This window comes from Sceloporus occidentalis, unplaced genomic scaffold (assembly GCF_023333645.1).
Source record: "Sceloporus occidentalis isolate IW3139 unplaced genomic scaffold, rSceOcc1.0.p SCAF_5, whole genome shotgun sequence".
In the NCBI taxonomy this organism is placed as follows: Eukaryota; Metazoa; Chordata; class Lepidosauria; order Squamata; family Phrynosomatidae; genus Sceloporus; species Sceloporus occidentalis.
The window spans coordinates 119,187,151-119,204,844 of record NW_028316985.1 but is presented as its reverse complement, the minus strand read 5'-3'; the positions used below and the strand labels follow the sequence as shown (position 1 = coordinate 119,204,844).

The 17,694-nt window shown below is 40.0% G+C and overlaps 1 protein-coding gene across 1 annotated transcript; it reads left to right on the top strand.

Annotated features, from left to right (window-relative positions):
* Positions 1 to 3,684: 3,684 nt before the first annotated feature.
* PDCL2 (phosducin like 2) lies at positions 3,685 to 17,360 on the top strand. Its single transcript, XM_089526974.1, has 6 exons — positions 3,685 to 3,777; positions 8,527 to 8,647; positions 12,623 to 12,713; positions 14,136 to 14,279; positions 15,504 to 15,712; positions 17,115 to 17,360. The coding sequence occupies exons 1-6, from the start codon at positions 3,772 to 3,774 to the stop codon at positions 17,234 to 17,236; spliced, it is 693 nt and encodes a 230-aa protein (XP_089383100.1). The 5' UTR covers positions 3,685 to 3,771; the 3' UTR covers positions 17,237 to 17,360.
* Positions 17,361 to 17,694: the final 334 nt, after the last annotated feature.

The window sequence follows — 17,694 nt, the reverse complement described above, 5'->3', positions numbered from 1 at the left end:
CTGTACCCACAATTCTGACATTTCTGGGCATGATAGAGGAAGGAGTCTTTTAGAAAATTTCAGTTGCAGTGTCACTTTTGTGATTTTGTGCTAGAATAAAAAAAAAAGGATATACTTCATCACCTAATATCGGAAACGTATACATCAGGTATATCATAATTTCTTAAGTCACTTCACTAAAAAGCTGACAGGCGCCTAGTTCTTATGGAGAAGCCTATGCAGCAGATCTGAGCCATGAGTGATATCAATACCCTGTTTATGACACAAGGGGCAAAACAGGCCATCCAAAAAGGGCAGATTGGGGCCGCCCTGGAGCTGCTCACCTCAAGGCCATGGCAACTGCAAACTCGTGGCCCCTATCTGGCCTGCCACCACAGTTTCAAATGGCCCTCTGAAAAGGAGCTATTTTTTACCGCTCCTTTGCAGGGCAGCTTTTCCGGATTGGGGTGACTTGGTGGTAGCTTCTGGGCAACTTGGGGGCATGCCTCATGTGATCGTCACATCCCCATGCTGCCCGGAAGTGGGCTTTTTTCACCCATCTGTTTCGAGCCATAGTTTCTTTTTACTGGTTATCTGAAATATAATAGATTCATCACATGCTTGCATGGAGAGCTTTGGAGAGATATTGGCCTGGTACAGACCGCCCAAAAAGAACCCACGAAAAGGCGCCATGACATGCGGACGCTAGGTGGCCGTTGCGTCAAAATGGCGGCGCCCATCTGTACAGGGTGCTGCCATTTTGACGCCCTCATCACATGCTAGGGTTGAGCCATGTGTGGGCACAGTGCCCTCAGCCAACCCCTAGCACGGGACGAGCGTGCCCTATAGACCCATCTGGACTGGGCCATATTAAGCAAACTCTGTAGGATTCCGAAGGCTTTCATGGCCAGCATCCATAGTTTTTGTGGGTTTTTCAGGCTATGCAGCCATGTTCTAGAAGAGTTTATTCTTGACATTTCATCAGCATCTGTGGCTGGCGAAACATCAGGAATAAACTCTTCTAGAACATGGCCACATAGCCCAAAAATCCCACAAAAAACTCTGTAGAATTTCTTTGCAGAATAAAGTGTTTAGCGTAAAGAAATAACTCTTGAGTTGTCCTTTATACTGCCTTGTGTGTTCACTGATAGTTACCTTTTAAGCATTTTGTAAAATACCAGGAAAAATATTTTTTAAAAATGGACAGTTAGAATAATGTACATTTTTAACATCATATCAGCATCTTTTATCTTTTTCTCCCTCCCCCACCTTATTTAAACCTTTCATCTTTTTCAGAATTGTTCATCCTTGAATCTCAACAGGACTACAGATAAGAAGAGCATCCTATCTTTTATTACATATACAACTGGGTTTTATTTTAGATATTTCATTCACAAGCAAATTTCTTATAATTAAGGCGGGTTACAGATGGGCAAAAAGGGGTGTGCTCATGACATCATGAAGGTATAGCCTTTAGACGGCCCTTACCTGAATGCCGCCATGAACGCGCCGCCTGCACGCCCCAAACAGGAAGAAGCGGCATTAAAAAGGTGCCGCTTTTTTCCGCTTCTTTTTGATAAGCGGCGTACGTGCGCATCTCTGTATATAAGCTGCTGCACCGGTACGCCAGAATTGTTACGCTGCTAATTTAAGTTGCCCATTTAAAAGCTCCGTGTCTGCTGCGTCGCATAATGAGTCGGGGTCCTGGAACATGCGCAGTTTGCACCGAGGCTCTAATTAGAGCGTCAGATGCCATGCAGATGTGGAAGCTGCAGCACAGCTGCACTCTATTTTAATGCTCGTAACCCTAACCCTAACCCTAGAGCAACATGTACGCATGCGCTGCTAGAATTGTGGAAAGTTTGGAATTTAAAGTGAACCCCTACACACATTCCTGCGCCATTTTCACCTAACAATAAAAAAACGCTAAAACTTTAAATATTTACATATGTACAAGGGAGGTGATGGGGGATGGCAGGGGGACAGCAGTGGCAGCGGTGGCAGCGGCGACAGCTGTGGCTGTGCATTGCAGATTCAGCAAGAGCACAGGGACCAAAGGAGAGGAGGCATCCATGATGCCGGTGAGACTGGCAACGTGCAAGTGGACAAGGATGCCAACACCAGCTGATCACCAGCTGGCAGGAGGCTACCTTTGTTCTTGGGTAGGGCGGGGGAAAAAGTTTAAAGGGGCCTGGGTGCTTTAAATGTGCACATACACTTTCTGCCGCCGGTGCTGACTGCCGCACCTGCGCAGCTGCACATCCGCCAGCCGGCAAAAGAAAAAAAAAAGCCATGTTTTTGGCCACCCGTGTGGAAGCTGCCTCTCTCTTTGCAGCGTCCTGCAAGGCGGCGGTATGGAAGCTGTAGGTAAGAAACGGCCCCAGGTGAGGCGTCTTCACTACCCCCAGTGTGGAAGCCCCATCCACCTTAGCCACGCCCCCGGGGCGGGCGGTCTGGAGGCTCCGTATTCAGGGGAAGACACCTTCAAGACGTCTTCCCCTGCCCATCTGTAACCCGCCTAAAAGTGCAGTATAATCCTATACATGTTTACTTGCCAGTAAGTCACATTAAGTTTAGTGGAGCTTACTCCCAAGTAATAGTGTGCAGGACTGTAGCCTAAGGCACAAATGTTTCTTTCTTGAAGCATATTGAAATAATTCTGTTACCTCATGTTATGTTCTTTGTAACTGTGTAATAAAACTAAATATATATATATAATGTCAGTGTTGAGATAATTGCATGCTAAAGAGTTTGTCAATAGCAGTATTACTATATATAGGGTTCTGTTCTCATTTTCTTGTAAATAAAGGCACTCACTGGAGAAATGTTCTTAATGAGAATATTTTAATGAGAACTTTTCAGTTTTTAGTGTCATCTTTTTCATGGTGTGGGTCTTGTGATTTGCATTTATGGCTTAAGTGTTTTTGTAGTATAACTAATATGCTAATATCTAACTTTGAATCAAATGGGCCATCCTTGCATTGAGATTTCTGCTGTTAGAGGAGCAAAGCATTGGAACTATAGTCAATGAGATTTAGCAGTGTAAAATCTTACAAAGAGGAGAACTGGGTGCCATGAATGCAAATTGTATTTAGAAAACACAGCAAAGAGTAGCCAGTTATTGAGCTAACTAAATCTGTTCGTAGCAGAGGGGTCCCTGTGTTACATTATTACAGCCAAAGAAAATACATTCTGCCACCCTTTGACTAACAAAAAATATTAAGCCATTTGTCATCACTTGGGACTTAATTTGTGCTTGGGATCCCCAAATGTTTAGCTATGGAATACATGGTTAAAATAAAGTGCCTTTGTATGCCTTCTGTGTTTCTCTTGTAACTACTGAGTAATTACAATATTCCACCATATATCAGGGAACGAAATGACCCTTTAAAATCAAGCACAGTAGCAGTTGAGATAACATACCATACACAAGGAAGAGAGAGACAGGTAAGACATTGGCTAGGATATCAGCATACATAAGTTACCTACATCCAACATCTGCTCACTTTTTTATATTTAGAGCTACTTCTCCTCTCACTCTACTACTGTAGACCTAACTCTGCTACTTGAAAGAGGATGGTGTCCTCAGATTGGCAGTTGGCATCATGTAGTTGTTCTATGACTGAGAGAAGACATGATCCCATGTGTTCTCTAGAACTGGCAACATTCTGAAACAGTTTGTTGGCCATTCTACCTACTGGACCAGCTGTATGTAGGTCAGGTCTCATCTTTCAGAGCACTAGAGAGTCGGTTAATGGGAAATTTCATTTGCTGCCTACGAGGGAAGCTAACATGCAGGTCAGAGAAGTTGAACAAGATGACATATCTGAGGTGGAAGAAATTTAGGATGTATTCACACCTGCATTTTCAGACAGCAGTAATTTATTCCTATGTTAATTTCAGTCATGAATGCTGTTCAAACTGCTACTGCAATAGATTATCTACTGTGAAGTCGAAGGCTTTCATGGCCAACATCCATAGTTTTTTGTGAGTTTTTTGGGCTATGTGGCCATGTTCTATAAGTTTATTCCTAATGTTTCACCAGCATCTGTGGCTGGCATCTTCAGAGAAAGATGCCAGCCACAGATGCTGGCGAAACGTCAGGAATAAACTCTTCTAGAACATGGCCACATAGCCCGAAAAACCCACAAAAAACTATAGATTAACTACTGCTATTCCTCTCGGCTTTATATCCTGATTGCGAAGTACCTTGCTATTCATGTAGCCCCTTGTTCAGGAGGAGAAAAGGAATATTAGTAATTTAAGAATTAGCTGCCTTTAATTATTTGAGAATTTAGTACCTCTAGTACAATGTGAATTATGTGGAATGGACATATCCAGCAACCAGAAATAAAGTGCCAGTGCAGACAATATCAGCAGCTTGTGGTCTGAGAGGCAAAGTTAAAGCTCACCCTAGGGATTTCCTACCACCCTCCAACCCTGCTCAGATCATAAACTGTTACTAGCAAACATTGACTCAACTGGTGCAATAAAGTTTGTGAAGAAGAAGCTGTGTGAGTGTTGGTGCTTGGAGAAGAGTAGATGGGTGTTTGAAGGAATGACTAAAGGAATATAGGAATGGAAGGAGAGATACTAATCATGTTATACTTGTTAATGCTTCACATATTCTGCACTGATCATTGGACAGATAAAATGGTCCAGGATCAAGCACAGTACGGACCATGGGACAATTTTAAAAATTACACAGTTGTGCAAGCAAAATACCTGCAAAGATTTAGGGCATGCTATCAACACTGTAATGTGTCCATAGCTTTATTCCAGTTCCTGTCTCCACCACAATTCTGGAAAATGCATTTTTGTGTGGATGTTGCAATTCACTGTGAGAGAGCCCTAGTACATTCAAGTAACTATGTGGTAAAGAGAGTTAAAAGATGTAAACCGCAGAGCAGATATAGAGTTGATTTGCAAGTTAACATGTTCAAATGTTAAATGTTGTAACTTTTACTAGTTCAGTTCATTGGAATGTACATGTTTATGATACTTCATTTACAGCATTACATAGAACACTGAATAGGACGGTTGATGTTTAAAATGTGGGATGTTGTACACTTTATTGTTATACATTTATTTATACTGTTCCACTTTAGAGCACATATAGACATACACACATCTCTATAAAGATAGTGAATTCATTCTCTGTTGATCTTCATCTACTTGAAAGGGTAGAATACAGACACAGGATGGGGATACCAGCAGACTAGGAGGAACTAAATGGTTCACAGACATTCAAACACTGTGAAGGTATCTGAAAGAGATGGATGGACTCCCCCAATGGTGGGAGAACATGTTGGAAAATGTGAGCTATCTCTCAAGTAGAGTATTCAGCAAGGCAGAAGCTGAACAACAACCAATACACACACACACACACAACGGTGTTGAAGAGAAAAGAAGTAATCTCCTTTATAAAACATAAATTAACTTTATTCATAATTCTTGTTCAAAACCAAATGCTGGGTTTTGTGGAGGAGAGAAGAACAAGTCAGAGTGATAGAAGACAACGGATACAGAAAAGCAAACAAAGAGCAAGTCTCCATAAAAATGTTCTGTGCCTAAATGCCTATCAAGCAAATTAGCAATCAGTGGATACAAAGACTGATAACAGAGAAGACTTAATAGTCACTAAATGGGAGTAGGGTTCTGAAAGAGGTCATGGCTAAGCAGGAATGGTCTAAATGTAAAGGTAGTCCCTTGACATGAATGTCTATTCATAGCTGACTGTAGGAAGCGGTGCTCATCTGTTACTAAGCTGAAGAGCCAGCATTGTCCAAAGACGAATCCGGTGGTCATGTGGTCATGACTGCACAGAATGCTGTTACCTTCCTCCTGAAGAAGTACCTATTTATCTACTTGCATTTGCATGCTTTAGATGCTAGGTTGGCAGAAAGTGGGACTAGTGATGGGAGCTCACCCCATCATGCAGCACTTGGGACTCAAACTGCCAGCCTTCCAATCATCAGAATTGGCATCTTAAGCACTAAGCCACTGCATCCCTCATAGGAATGGTCTTCCCAGCAACATTTTTGTTGCAAGACCAATTTGCATTTGTAATACCCAATCCACAGATATTGTTAGCCTGCAACTCCTATCAGCCCTAGCCAACATAACTAATGTTGATGAATGCTGGGAGGTGCAGTCCAACAACATCTGAAGGAACGCATGCTCTATTCCTGCATAAGGTAGAAACATACAGTAAAAAGCTCTCCTGCTAATGGGCATGGCTTCCAACATTTTCCTCCACAAACCTTGTTTCAAAGGAGTGTAAGAATCTAGAGAAGGAGAGGTTGTGGGATTACAGCTAGCATTGAGAGTCATTCATACTGAAACTATTAAAAAGATATACCCCATGCTCTTCCATGCCAGCATTCTTTGAAGATGCCAGCCACAGCTACTGGAGAAACGTCAGGAAAAAAATCTTCTAGAACACGGCCTCATAGCCCGAAAAACCCACAAAAAACTATGGATGTCGGCCATGAAAGCCTTCAACTTCACATATTAAAAAGAAACTTTTGGCCATTAAATTTTACAGTAGGAAACAAGAGCTGCATGCATGGGCCAAAAGGCCCATGTCCCCCCCCCCCCCCCAGCATCACATCATGTTCAAACAATGCAGGCTGATATCCCAGGCCAGGATTGGGCAGACTGGATTCCAAGCAGGCATTCCCAGTCCATTCCAGATTCAAAGGGACCTTAGCGCAGATCAAAAGGACCTACTGTTTATCACGGAGTTTCTAGGAAACTCTGCTGCAATACCCAGCAGACTGGATGGCCTTGTATGCCTCTTACCTTCCTCAGATATCCCCTCTACTGAGAAGACCCCCATCATGACCTCTGAAATGGAAATGGTGTGCCTGGCCATGTGGGTATAGCCAGGCTCCCTGTTTCCATGTTAGAGGCCACAATAGGGATCTTCTCAATAGAGGTGACAGTGAAGGAAGGTAAGTGGCGTGTGGCAGTAGCAGGTTTATGGTATGGCGGCAGGCCTAAGGGTGTGTAAAAACCCATTTGTCTTCCCACCAACCTGGGTCAGGCTAGCACAGATTTGCCCATGCTATTCTGTCCTGTCTGCTCGGCCTCATTTTTAGCATTCTGCTATATTTCTACTGCCTCATCTCCTTCAGCATTTCACAGATGGGAACTGGGTCACATGGCCTGACAAAAGTAATTAATGAAAAGGAACACACAAAATTGTATTTTTAATGGAAAAACCTGGGAAATTATGCAGTGAGTTCAAGAAAGCCCCCCAAAAGAGCTCATCTCTGTTTTAAATGGTCAGAAAAACTGTACTCCTTTCAAGCCCATTTGACATGAGCACACAATAATGCTACAATCAGTTAATATAAGAAAGCCAAGTCTCTGTATGGAAACCGAATGTCAACAAATTCATCTTTTCCCTAATCACTTGAAAAGCCCCTTGCCACTGGTATCACAGGCATGCAGATCCATGCCTTGAAGTGAATAAGGTGGGTTTTGTTGTTGTTATTTTGTTGGGGGGGAGCCTTTATATTATATTTGCTCATTATCTGTTAATTCCAGCCAACAGCTTTCATTGATGCTGTACATGAGTATCTTTGGGGGTGGGGAAAGAGGCAAGGGGAAGAATTAAATGTATTAGGAATCTCTTAAGAGGAATTTGAAGAGAAATATCCTAGGACAGTTCAAGAGAGTTCAGCCTAGTATTTCTATTTACGATAACATGTTGTTATGTGCCTACTACACATGTTGTTATGTACCTTTGACTTTGGCTTATGGTAATCCTATTGTAGGGTTTTCTTAGCAAGGTTTATTCAGAGGAGGTTTGCTATTTCTTTTTCTATAGCTAACAGAGTGTGACTTGGCTTTGTAGGAAACTCCACAAAACAGTGATACCTTTATTGGGACAACCAAAATGGATAAAATAGATGTTGCAAGCTTTCAAAGTTCCACTGGCTTCTTCATCAAGCAAAGATGTTAAAAATAATATAGGGAAAAAATCATGATGTTAGTCACAGGCCTGCATTTTGTCAAGATGTTTGTGTTCTGAGTATGGAGGGATTTCTATGCAGGCAGGCCATTCCTCCTTCTGCCCATGTGGTACTGGGAAAGAAAATATTTTAAAGTCCAGGAAACTTAAATTCCATTAGCAAAATGGGCCCCTGATGTACTTACTATGAAATTAAGGATGTCTCAGGGTGTCAACATTTTCAGAGTTTGCTGAAAGTCATCCAGTGAGTTTCCATATCTGAGCAGGGATTTGAACCCTGGTCTTCTGAAATCCCAGTCTAGCCTTCATGTCATTACACTCTTTAGCACACATATAGTAATAGAAATGTTCTGAAATCTGTCATATCTTGATATGTGAAAACATGAACATGGAATATTGTTGGTTCAAAGTACGAACTCAGGTGAAACATCTCTTCTTTGGCTTGAGCAGTGCCATGTTGGGACAGACTGACAGCTATGTTGTTTGATCACAATGCTGGCTGCACTTGTTTGGATCCAAGGCAGCATACTTAATTTTAGTGATACGCTGGACTTCTGTTTTAAAAGGATCCAAATGAAGATACAGAATGGAATGACATTTTAAGAGATTTTGGGATTCTGCCCCCAAAAGAAGAGGTTAAGGATGAAGTCGAAGAAATGGTTTTACGTTTACAAAAAGAAGCTGAAGGTAAGGGGTTGCTAACATAGTGCTGTCAATTATTAAAATTAAGATAATTTCATTTCGGCATATACTAACTAGGCACAACAATACAATCCTGTCTCACTGTATGTCTTCAGAAGGATACTAAGGCTGATCTGTACATTCAAAAAAGGAATGCTGTATAGCTTTCCTGGACAGTATAGTACTTGACATTTCAAATGAGAAAAACCATATGCATGAATTCATCAAAAATTAAATAATGCTTTGGAGAAAGTGGCTGGGTTCAAGCCCAACTTTTCCTTCCTCTGATTTATGCAAGCTTGCAATTTTTAATACAAAGAAAACACCCACACAATATATTTTACCACTATGTTTTAAAATAGTCTGATCACAGAAAAATGAGAAACCATATTTTCTAAACTCTGAATTAGCAGATCAGCTCAAACGCTGACATAATTAGACCACATCTGGAAATAACATCTGGCAGAGGATTATTACACTTAATAGCTATGAAAAAGAATTCTGTAAACACAGGGCTTTTATTTAGAATTAGTGTTGGACATATCTTGGAGAAATTAATTTTTAATTTAATTTAATTTTTTCCCCGTTTACATCATGCATATCCTGCATTTCAGTAAGTGCCTCAAGATGGCTTGTGAACAAATCCATATAAAAACACAATGAATAACCTAGACCTTACTGTGTTGCTTCTACGCAAGAATATAAGAAAAGCAATGCTGGATCAGAGCAAAGGCCAATCTAGTTCAAGAATCTGTTCTCATGATGGGAAAACCAGTTGCCATAATGGGAAGTCCCCCAAGCAGGACACAAACACAACTGCAATCGCAGTCCTGTTTTCAGCAACTGATAAACTAGTTCCCAGTGATGGCCTTAAGATCCATGAATCTATCCAATTCCAGTTTCAAGCTGTCCAAACTAGCAATCATCACAACATTTTGTGGCAGTGAATTCCACAGTTTAACTATGCACTGTGTAAAGAAATTCATTTATCTACACTGACTCTCCCACCCTTTAGCTTCCCTGTATTATGCCAGCTTCTAGATTTATGAGAAAGAAAGTAAACCTTTGCCTTGCCTTCTTTCCCCTCACAGCACATAATTTTACATATATATGTCTGTCTTATCTTCACTTACTTGTTACTTTCTTTTTTTAAAAAAAATATATTTTTATTCAAAATTTCCACAGTGAATAAAATTTCACTTCTACTTCAGCATCTCATTGCTTCCTTTACATATAAATTTGAATTTTTTCCTTCTCTAACCTCCAAATCTTCCACTTTCTATATAGGGTAAATGATGTTAACTCATTTCACCTCTGATCTTGTCCATAACATTATCTTTAAACATAGCTGAAATGCAAGTATAAATGTAAAAGTGACTTCAAAAGCATTTGACTTACTGTATATGAGAGCTGAATGTCACTTTGCACCAATTACTGATTAATAGCATATATAAGGGTTTTATTTTATTTTTTGTTTCTCCTTATTCATATATGAATTTTAATTAAATATATTATTGTTAATTCCTTAATTTAAATTTGTTATAGATTGTCTAACTTAATTGTATTGTTTCTTAGTTGCCATTTTCTGAGCCCAAGGAGGTCTGGTGGCGCAGTGATTAAATGCTTGTACTGCAGCCACTCACTCACAAACCACAAGGTTGTTAGTTCAGTATCAGCCAGGGCTCGACTCAGTCTGGCATCCTTACGAGGTTGCTAAAATGAGTACTCAGCTTGTTGGAGGCAATTAGCTTACACTTTGTAAACTGCTTAGTACATTGGTAAGCGGTATAGAAATGAACTTGCCATTGCTATTGCTATTGCTAGTTAAAGTCACCAGACATTGTAACCTTTCCTCAAGGGACTTTCTACAACTACTGGGCCATTTTGGATGTCCTTCTTTAATCTTTTCAGTTCTATAACATCCTTTTTCAGGGGTGACTGGCATGCACCACTTAAGTACACACACACACACACACACACACACACACACACACACACGATTTTTTACTTATGCATTTATTGATCCTACAGGAAAGGCAGCATATAAATAAAACATTATTTGTTTGTTTGTTTGTTTGCTTCAAGGAATCCTGTGGTAAACAAGATTCTCTCCCACTATCTTGTTTGCACAGCAACCTTGTGGGTAGGATAGATTAAAGATTGGTCTAAGATCACTCAACATGCTTTGTGGCCATAGATATTGAAATCCAAATCTCCCTGCTTCTAGAATAAGATTCTGATGACTATTTTATTCTGTGGCAAATGGAACTGGAAAGGAGAGGGTTGGATAAGTGAGATTTGACTTGGTTATCCTTGTCTGTCGACTTACACTTGTAGCCACTGACGTGGTGTTGATTGCCATGTTTTCCTTTTGACTCTCAAGGAAATGAATTGTACTCATGAGTCACTGTTTCCCCAGAAATAGATCTTGGAAGTTTTTTTTAATGGCCAGAATTCTGTATTGGAGTTACATCTTTGTAAGAGGACTTATGTATGTAGGAATTAAAATCGGTCAGTTTTGTGATGTCCATATCCAGCAGAGGGCTGCTGTTACGTTATTATGTAGCAGAGCCAGCAAAGTGCCCGATGCCAATGTGTGTTGGTCCCAATGTGCATTGGGCACTCTTGCCGGTGTCCCAATACACATCTTTACAATTCATTACCAGGGCTTCTTAGTATTCAAAAATATAGCTGTGTTGTCTGGATCAGTATGCAAAGGGATCTTGTAGCATCTTTGAGACTAACTGAGAGAAAGAAATTGGGAGAATAACTTTTCGTAGACAAAGTCTACTTCATCAGATACATGGCGTGAAGTGCCTAGGGACAAACAAGCAGGACTTTTACTTGCCTACAGGATGACATACAACAGAGATGTGTAGACATGTCCAAAACTTTGCCACAAACCCAGGCGCCAACTCTCCCCATACATCTATTTGAGAAATGTCATCACAAGACCTAATTACATCACCCACAACATTAGAGGTACATTTACTTGCTCATCCTCTAATGTGATATATGCCTTCCTCTGTCAACTGCCCTTCAGCACTGTATATTGGACAAGCAGGCCAATTTCTTCACCAAAGTATACATAGATATAAATCAGACATTAGGAATTGAAATACACAAAAACTAGTTGTAGAACACTTCAGTGTTCTTGGACATTCCATCTGAGTCCTCAGTACAGCAGCCCTTGAACAACAACAACACAAAGGAAGATTGGAAAGAGAAAAATAGATTTGGAATATATTCACAAACTGTTAAACAGACACCCACTAGAACATTATACATATTCTAAAACTTGTTAAAACCCCAGTCTCATGAGGGTTCACTTGCCTATTTTATTACATATCCTTTCTGGTTCCCAGACAACATCATACTGTATTCCAATAACTCTCTCCACCACTCATATGATTATCTACTCAGCTTAGTTTTAGGCAAAATCTTTCCTTCCTCCCTTTGTCCCCTAACAACCATAGATAAAACTGAACTTGTCACCTCATCACCATATCCACAAGTTTTGCATTTCTGTTGCTGTTCACACACATACAACCTATTCATTCATTGGTACTCGTGTCTGTTCTTAGATATTTCACTCCATGCATCTGATAAAGTGAACTCAGTGTCTTACTCTCAATTGGTCTCAAAGCTGCTGCAAGATTCCTTTGCACAGAATTTTGTGCCTCTGCTACTTAGCTTAGTATATGTAATGTTACATTAAGTAAAAGGTGACATAGGATTCTGGCAAGTGATCATAATAATGGCATGCTGAAGCCATCTATGACAGAGCAACGATAGACAAATGCTCTGTGACATCAACCTACTTCTCCATTAAGGATGGCTTTACCATGCCATTACATTAATTCTTCTGAAAAGTAACTCATTAGGCTCCAAAAATATACAGATGTTGAATTTTGTTTTAGCCTTTTGTTAAACAACATTTTTGTAGCTTCTAATGTTTGATCAACTCATTTTCTTGCTCAGTGAAGCCATATGAAAGAATGAATCTGAAACAACTCAAAGAAGCTGAAGATGACTTTGATGAAGAAGATAGGAAAGCTGTTGAAAAGTACAGGTATGCCAAGTTGAATATGGTGAGCATATTCAAGAGCAATATTACATGAGAAGGACAAAGATCTCAAAATGAGGATTAAATGTAGAATAACTAGATGATCTTTACTCACATTTGACTTCTTTGCTAATGAGCAAAGCATTTAACATCTTTCAGTCAATGGGAAAGCATTTGTTTCTAAAACTTATACGAACTCCATAGGCAACTAGTGCCATCTAGTGTTTTCATTCATATTCATATATGTATCTGTGTGTGGTACATATATATAGATAGATATAAATAAAGATATGGCTAGAACTCCCTATTTGTTGTTGTTATCCACCCTTGAGTCAATCTCGACCCATGGCGACCTTGTAGATGAGACATCTCCAAAATTCCCCGTCTTCCACTGCTCTGCTCAGTTTCTGCAAATTCTGCAAATTCATATTCTCTACACCATCTACTCAAACATGTACTTGATGGTTTGTACTTTGTTACTTTCTTCTTTTGGATCTCACATGCCTTATGGTTTCTAAACTTTTGCTGTCATAGAAATAGTGAATTCTCAGAAGTAAGCCCCAGTGGAGCTGCAGGTATATATGTGTTGGATGACACTTGGAAGTGGTTTCAAATCTTTTTACGTTTCACAAACCCAATATTTCTGAGGGGAAAAAAATAATAGGTTTTCTGTCTTATATGGAAATTCTGTACAGATATTATATCAAGATAAAGACATTAAGTTATATAAATGAAAACAGTAAAATAAGATATAAAAATATTTCCAGGGGACACCTTTTGCTAACAGGCCTAAATTACCACAATCTTGTGGAAAACATGGCACACATACTTAGGATGCAGAAAAAGCAATTTAGTAAGATGGAATAGCAGGGTCATGTATGTTGTAATGAACTCTTGTTTTAGATTTAAACTTCAGAAATAAATAGAATTATAATCTTGATGTTTGGAATAGGAGAGGTGTCATTATTAATAGCAAAGTATTATAAATTCAGGCATAGGAGAGAATATAAGCTAATGATCTGTGGTGGTGAAATGATTGCCTATCTAGATAACTACACATTTGAAGGGATTCACATTGAGACCTTGGAGAAGTTACTTTTTGGTAACATCTTCCAGAATCCCATTTTTCCAGAGGGATTTTGAGAGTTTAGGGTTGTTTTTTTTAAAAGGAATGTCACTCAGCTTATATTCCCCATACCTCACAACTCTCCTTTCTCCAGATCCCTGAAGAATGAGAGTGGTACAATTACCATGGATCACTTGAATAAGAATGGTACAATTATTATGGATCACCGCAGTGAGAGTGGTTCGATTATTATGGATCACATTGATAGCACAGGCTTTCGTTGAACATTATCCAAATTTTCTTCCTAATTTTTTTTAATGATTATGACAGGAAGTTTTATTTCAAGTTTTTCTTCAAATTAGGAGACAACGTTTAGAAGAATTAAAATCTTTACAGAAGAGGCAAAGATATGGAGAACTTATAGAAATTTCTGGACAGCAGTATGTGAAAGAAGTTACAAATGCACCAAAAGACGTTTGGGTTGTCATCCATCTATACAGATCAAGGTAATAATGTTATTTTAACAATACACATGCATGTGCGTGCACATTGTCCGTTAAAATATAGGCAGGGATGCATCCTGTAATGGGTACTGAATAACTAAGGCACACTTGGGTCCAAAATTTCTCATCAGCAGTCCTGAAGGAAGACAAGGTACTCTCCTACATGCATGAGATGGATTGCCAAGGATCCATCTGATATTATGGGTGTCGACGTTTGAAGGAATCCCAGCTCAGTGGGCCAGTGCTATGCACTGAACATATATCCATCTACTTTCCAAAGAGATAGCTGTGCTAGACTGTCATAGACTGTTTATTTAAGCATCGGCTTTCAGGAATATTAATCCACTCTTTCAGACACATTGAAATATATTATCACAACCCATGTATTTAAGTACAGCTACATAGCTGTGGGAATGGGATCAGAATGTAATACTGTAGGATATCAAAAGATGCAAATCGTGATCCAGGTTTGAAAGAGTAGTGTAAAATAATCTAGCTCAGTGATGGTGAACCTTTTACAGACCGAGTGCCCAAACTGCAGCCCAGACCGCACTTATTTACTGCAAAGTGCCATGTCTCTCTGACTTTCTAGTAAGAAACTCTGGCAAACTCTGTGCTAGGGCAACAGCATGTGTGCCCACAGAGGGGGCGCTGAGTGCCACCACTGGCACGTGTGCCATAGGTTCGCCATCACTGATCTAGCTCTTTCAAATAACTGGTCTGTAGTACAGTGAAAGCAATAAGCCTCTTTATCATCTCCTTGGTATTAGAGAATCCTGTGAAGAGAATTCTTTACTTAGATTGTAGTTATGAGACCTTGTAGGTATAAATATTTGTAGTATGCTAAGAAATTATAATTTCTGAATATGTACAGAATATCCCAATTTAACCATTCTTTTCCATCTTTCTTTGAAATGTCCTTCTTGTAGTTGGACTACAAAACCCAAAATTCCCTCAGCCAGCATGGCTACTGACTTCTGGGAGCTGTAGCCCAAGAAAGTAACATTTCCATCCTCTTTGTTTGATATATGCTGAACTTAACAAGGAGACAATTGAAGTAAAGCCCAACAGTCAAGTTGATGCTAATGTGATGTACTTCTGATATGGAACTGCATGTTTGGATTTATGGCTAATCTTTACTGAGTATTTAATGTTCTACTCTTTTCTTCTCTGTGTCACAGTTTAATGATCAAACACGGTTTCTCTTTTCAACATTTTTATTTTTAGCATTCCAGCGTGTTTATTGGTTAATAGACACCTCAGCTTGCTGGCCACAAAGTTTCCAGAAGTCAAGTTTGTGAAGGCCATTGCCAACAGCTGTATCGAAAACTACCATGACAGATGCCTACCCACATTGTTTGTATATAAAAATGGAGAAATAAAGGCCAAGTTTATTGGAATTGCAGAATGTGGAGGAACACAGCTTACAGTTGAAGGTAATATCCAAAACATTAGTGAACTGCAAACAAACAAACAAAAAAAAAACCTTGTTGGTTATTTCAAAGCCATGTGGACTTCAGCCTTCTCTTGGCTACGTTAACATTAATACGGAGCAATGGATTCAAGCTACAGAAAAAGATATTCCACCTAAACTTTCTTATGGTAACTGCTGTTCGACAGTGGAAAAGTCTGACTCACAGTGTGGTGGAGTTTCCTTCTTTGGAGGGTTTTAAACAGTGGCTGGATGGCCATCTGTCAGGGGTAGTTTGATTGTGTATTCCTGCATGGCAGGGAGTTGGACTGGATGACTCTTCTGGTCTCTTCCAACTCTATGATCCTATAATTCTGCCCATTTTTTTCTTCAGGTTTCTTTCTTCTTTACACTTTCCTGAGCCCCTTTAGTTCCTCTCACTGCTGTGTAGTTATAATGGCCTTCTGTCTGCTCTGAAACTCTCTAAGACCCATGTAGCTTAGGTCACAAATCAAGGGTAACCAGCAACTCTTGGAATTAGAGAGGGTGTGGGAATCACATCACCCTTCAAATATTGTTGGACTACAAATCCTTGAAGCTCTAGACCCATGGTGGTGAACCTATGGCACACGTGCCAGAGATGGCACAAAAACCCATTTTTCAAGACACATGGAGGGTGGGGGAAAGGAGGAACAGGAACACCTCCGGAGAGGCAGGTGAAGGCAGGGAGGAAGAAGTCCCATAACAGAAGGGCAGAAGTCCTGCCCTGGAAGTCTCCCCCGGAAGTCCTGCCCCTGGAACTAGGTAACATCTGGTGTTGGAACACCCTTCAGCTTGGGCACTCGGTCTCTAAGGGGTTCACCATCACTGCCCTAGGCAGTGCAGCTGGTGGTGAAGAATAGTGGAAATTGCAGCCCAACAATGGATGTATCAAATACAGTCTGACACCACTTTAACTGCTCTGGCTCCATCCTACAGAATCCTTGGATTTGTAATTTTATGAGGTACCAACACTCTTTGGCAGAGAAGTCTAAAGACCTTGTATTCCATAGGATGGCATTACAGCACTTAAAGTAGCATCATTATTTCTTCAGTGTAGATACACCCAATATCTTTAGGGCTACATAATTCCCAACTCTGGTTTAGAGGATATGACCAAATAGCACTAGAAGTTCTGCTTATTTAGGAAACTCTGGCCCTCCTGATGTTTTGGACTGCAATTGCTATAATTCTTTGCCACTGAACAGTTGGGTGGGGCTGATAGATGCTGTAGGCCAAAACATCTGGTGCACCAAAGGTTCTCCATCCCTATTCTAGCACATTGCATGCATATACACACATTTTGGTTCTGTAAATAAAAAAATTGAATATGTATATATTAAGTAAACAATTTTTCCCATTTGTCTGAACACGTTTTCTCTCCACAGAACTTGAATGGAAGTTGGCAGAGGTTGGTGCTGTAAAAACTGATTTAGAAGAAAAGCCCAAGAAGGATGTTGTGGACATGCTGGCTTCTTCACTCAGAAAGGCCTCTATAAATTACAACTAGACAAGAAGTACTAGGGCTTGCAAAGAGACAGATGCTGCTTATGCAGGAAAAATACTTGAAAGAAGGAGCTGACAACCAATCATTTATATTGGGTCAAATAGCATTTAATCCGCACTGCTAAACAAATAAATTACAGCTTGATTAAAGCTGAATATCTTTGCTATATCATCAATACCTAAGTTATAAATATTTTCTGCATCAACATGGTGTTCTCAGTGCCTCCCAATGTGTATGTGAATCTCCTGCAAGAATGTCAGTGTACTACAGTGACGTGCATACCTGTTCAGACATTAGTCCAGCTATCTTCCAGGGTTCTTTCACCCCAGAACATTCACTTACAGAATGTTCTCAAGAAGCAGAGCTTGGAAAAGGTTTTTGTTTTTGTTTTGGATTAGAAATCCCACAATTGCAGAGTCATAATGGCCATTGGATTCAGAGAGCAGTAGTTCAACCAAGGA

Coding starts and splice junctions, on each gene's coding strand:
- PDCL2 (XM_089526974.1), top strand. Junction 8,648..12,622: donor TTTACAAAAAGAAGCTGAAG/GTAAGGGGTTGC, acceptor TTTCTTGCTCAG/TGAAGCCATATGAAAGAATG. Junction 15,713..17,114: donor AACACAGCTTACAGTTGAAG/GTAATATCCAAA, acceptor TTCTCTCCACAG/AACTTGAATGGAAGTTGGCA.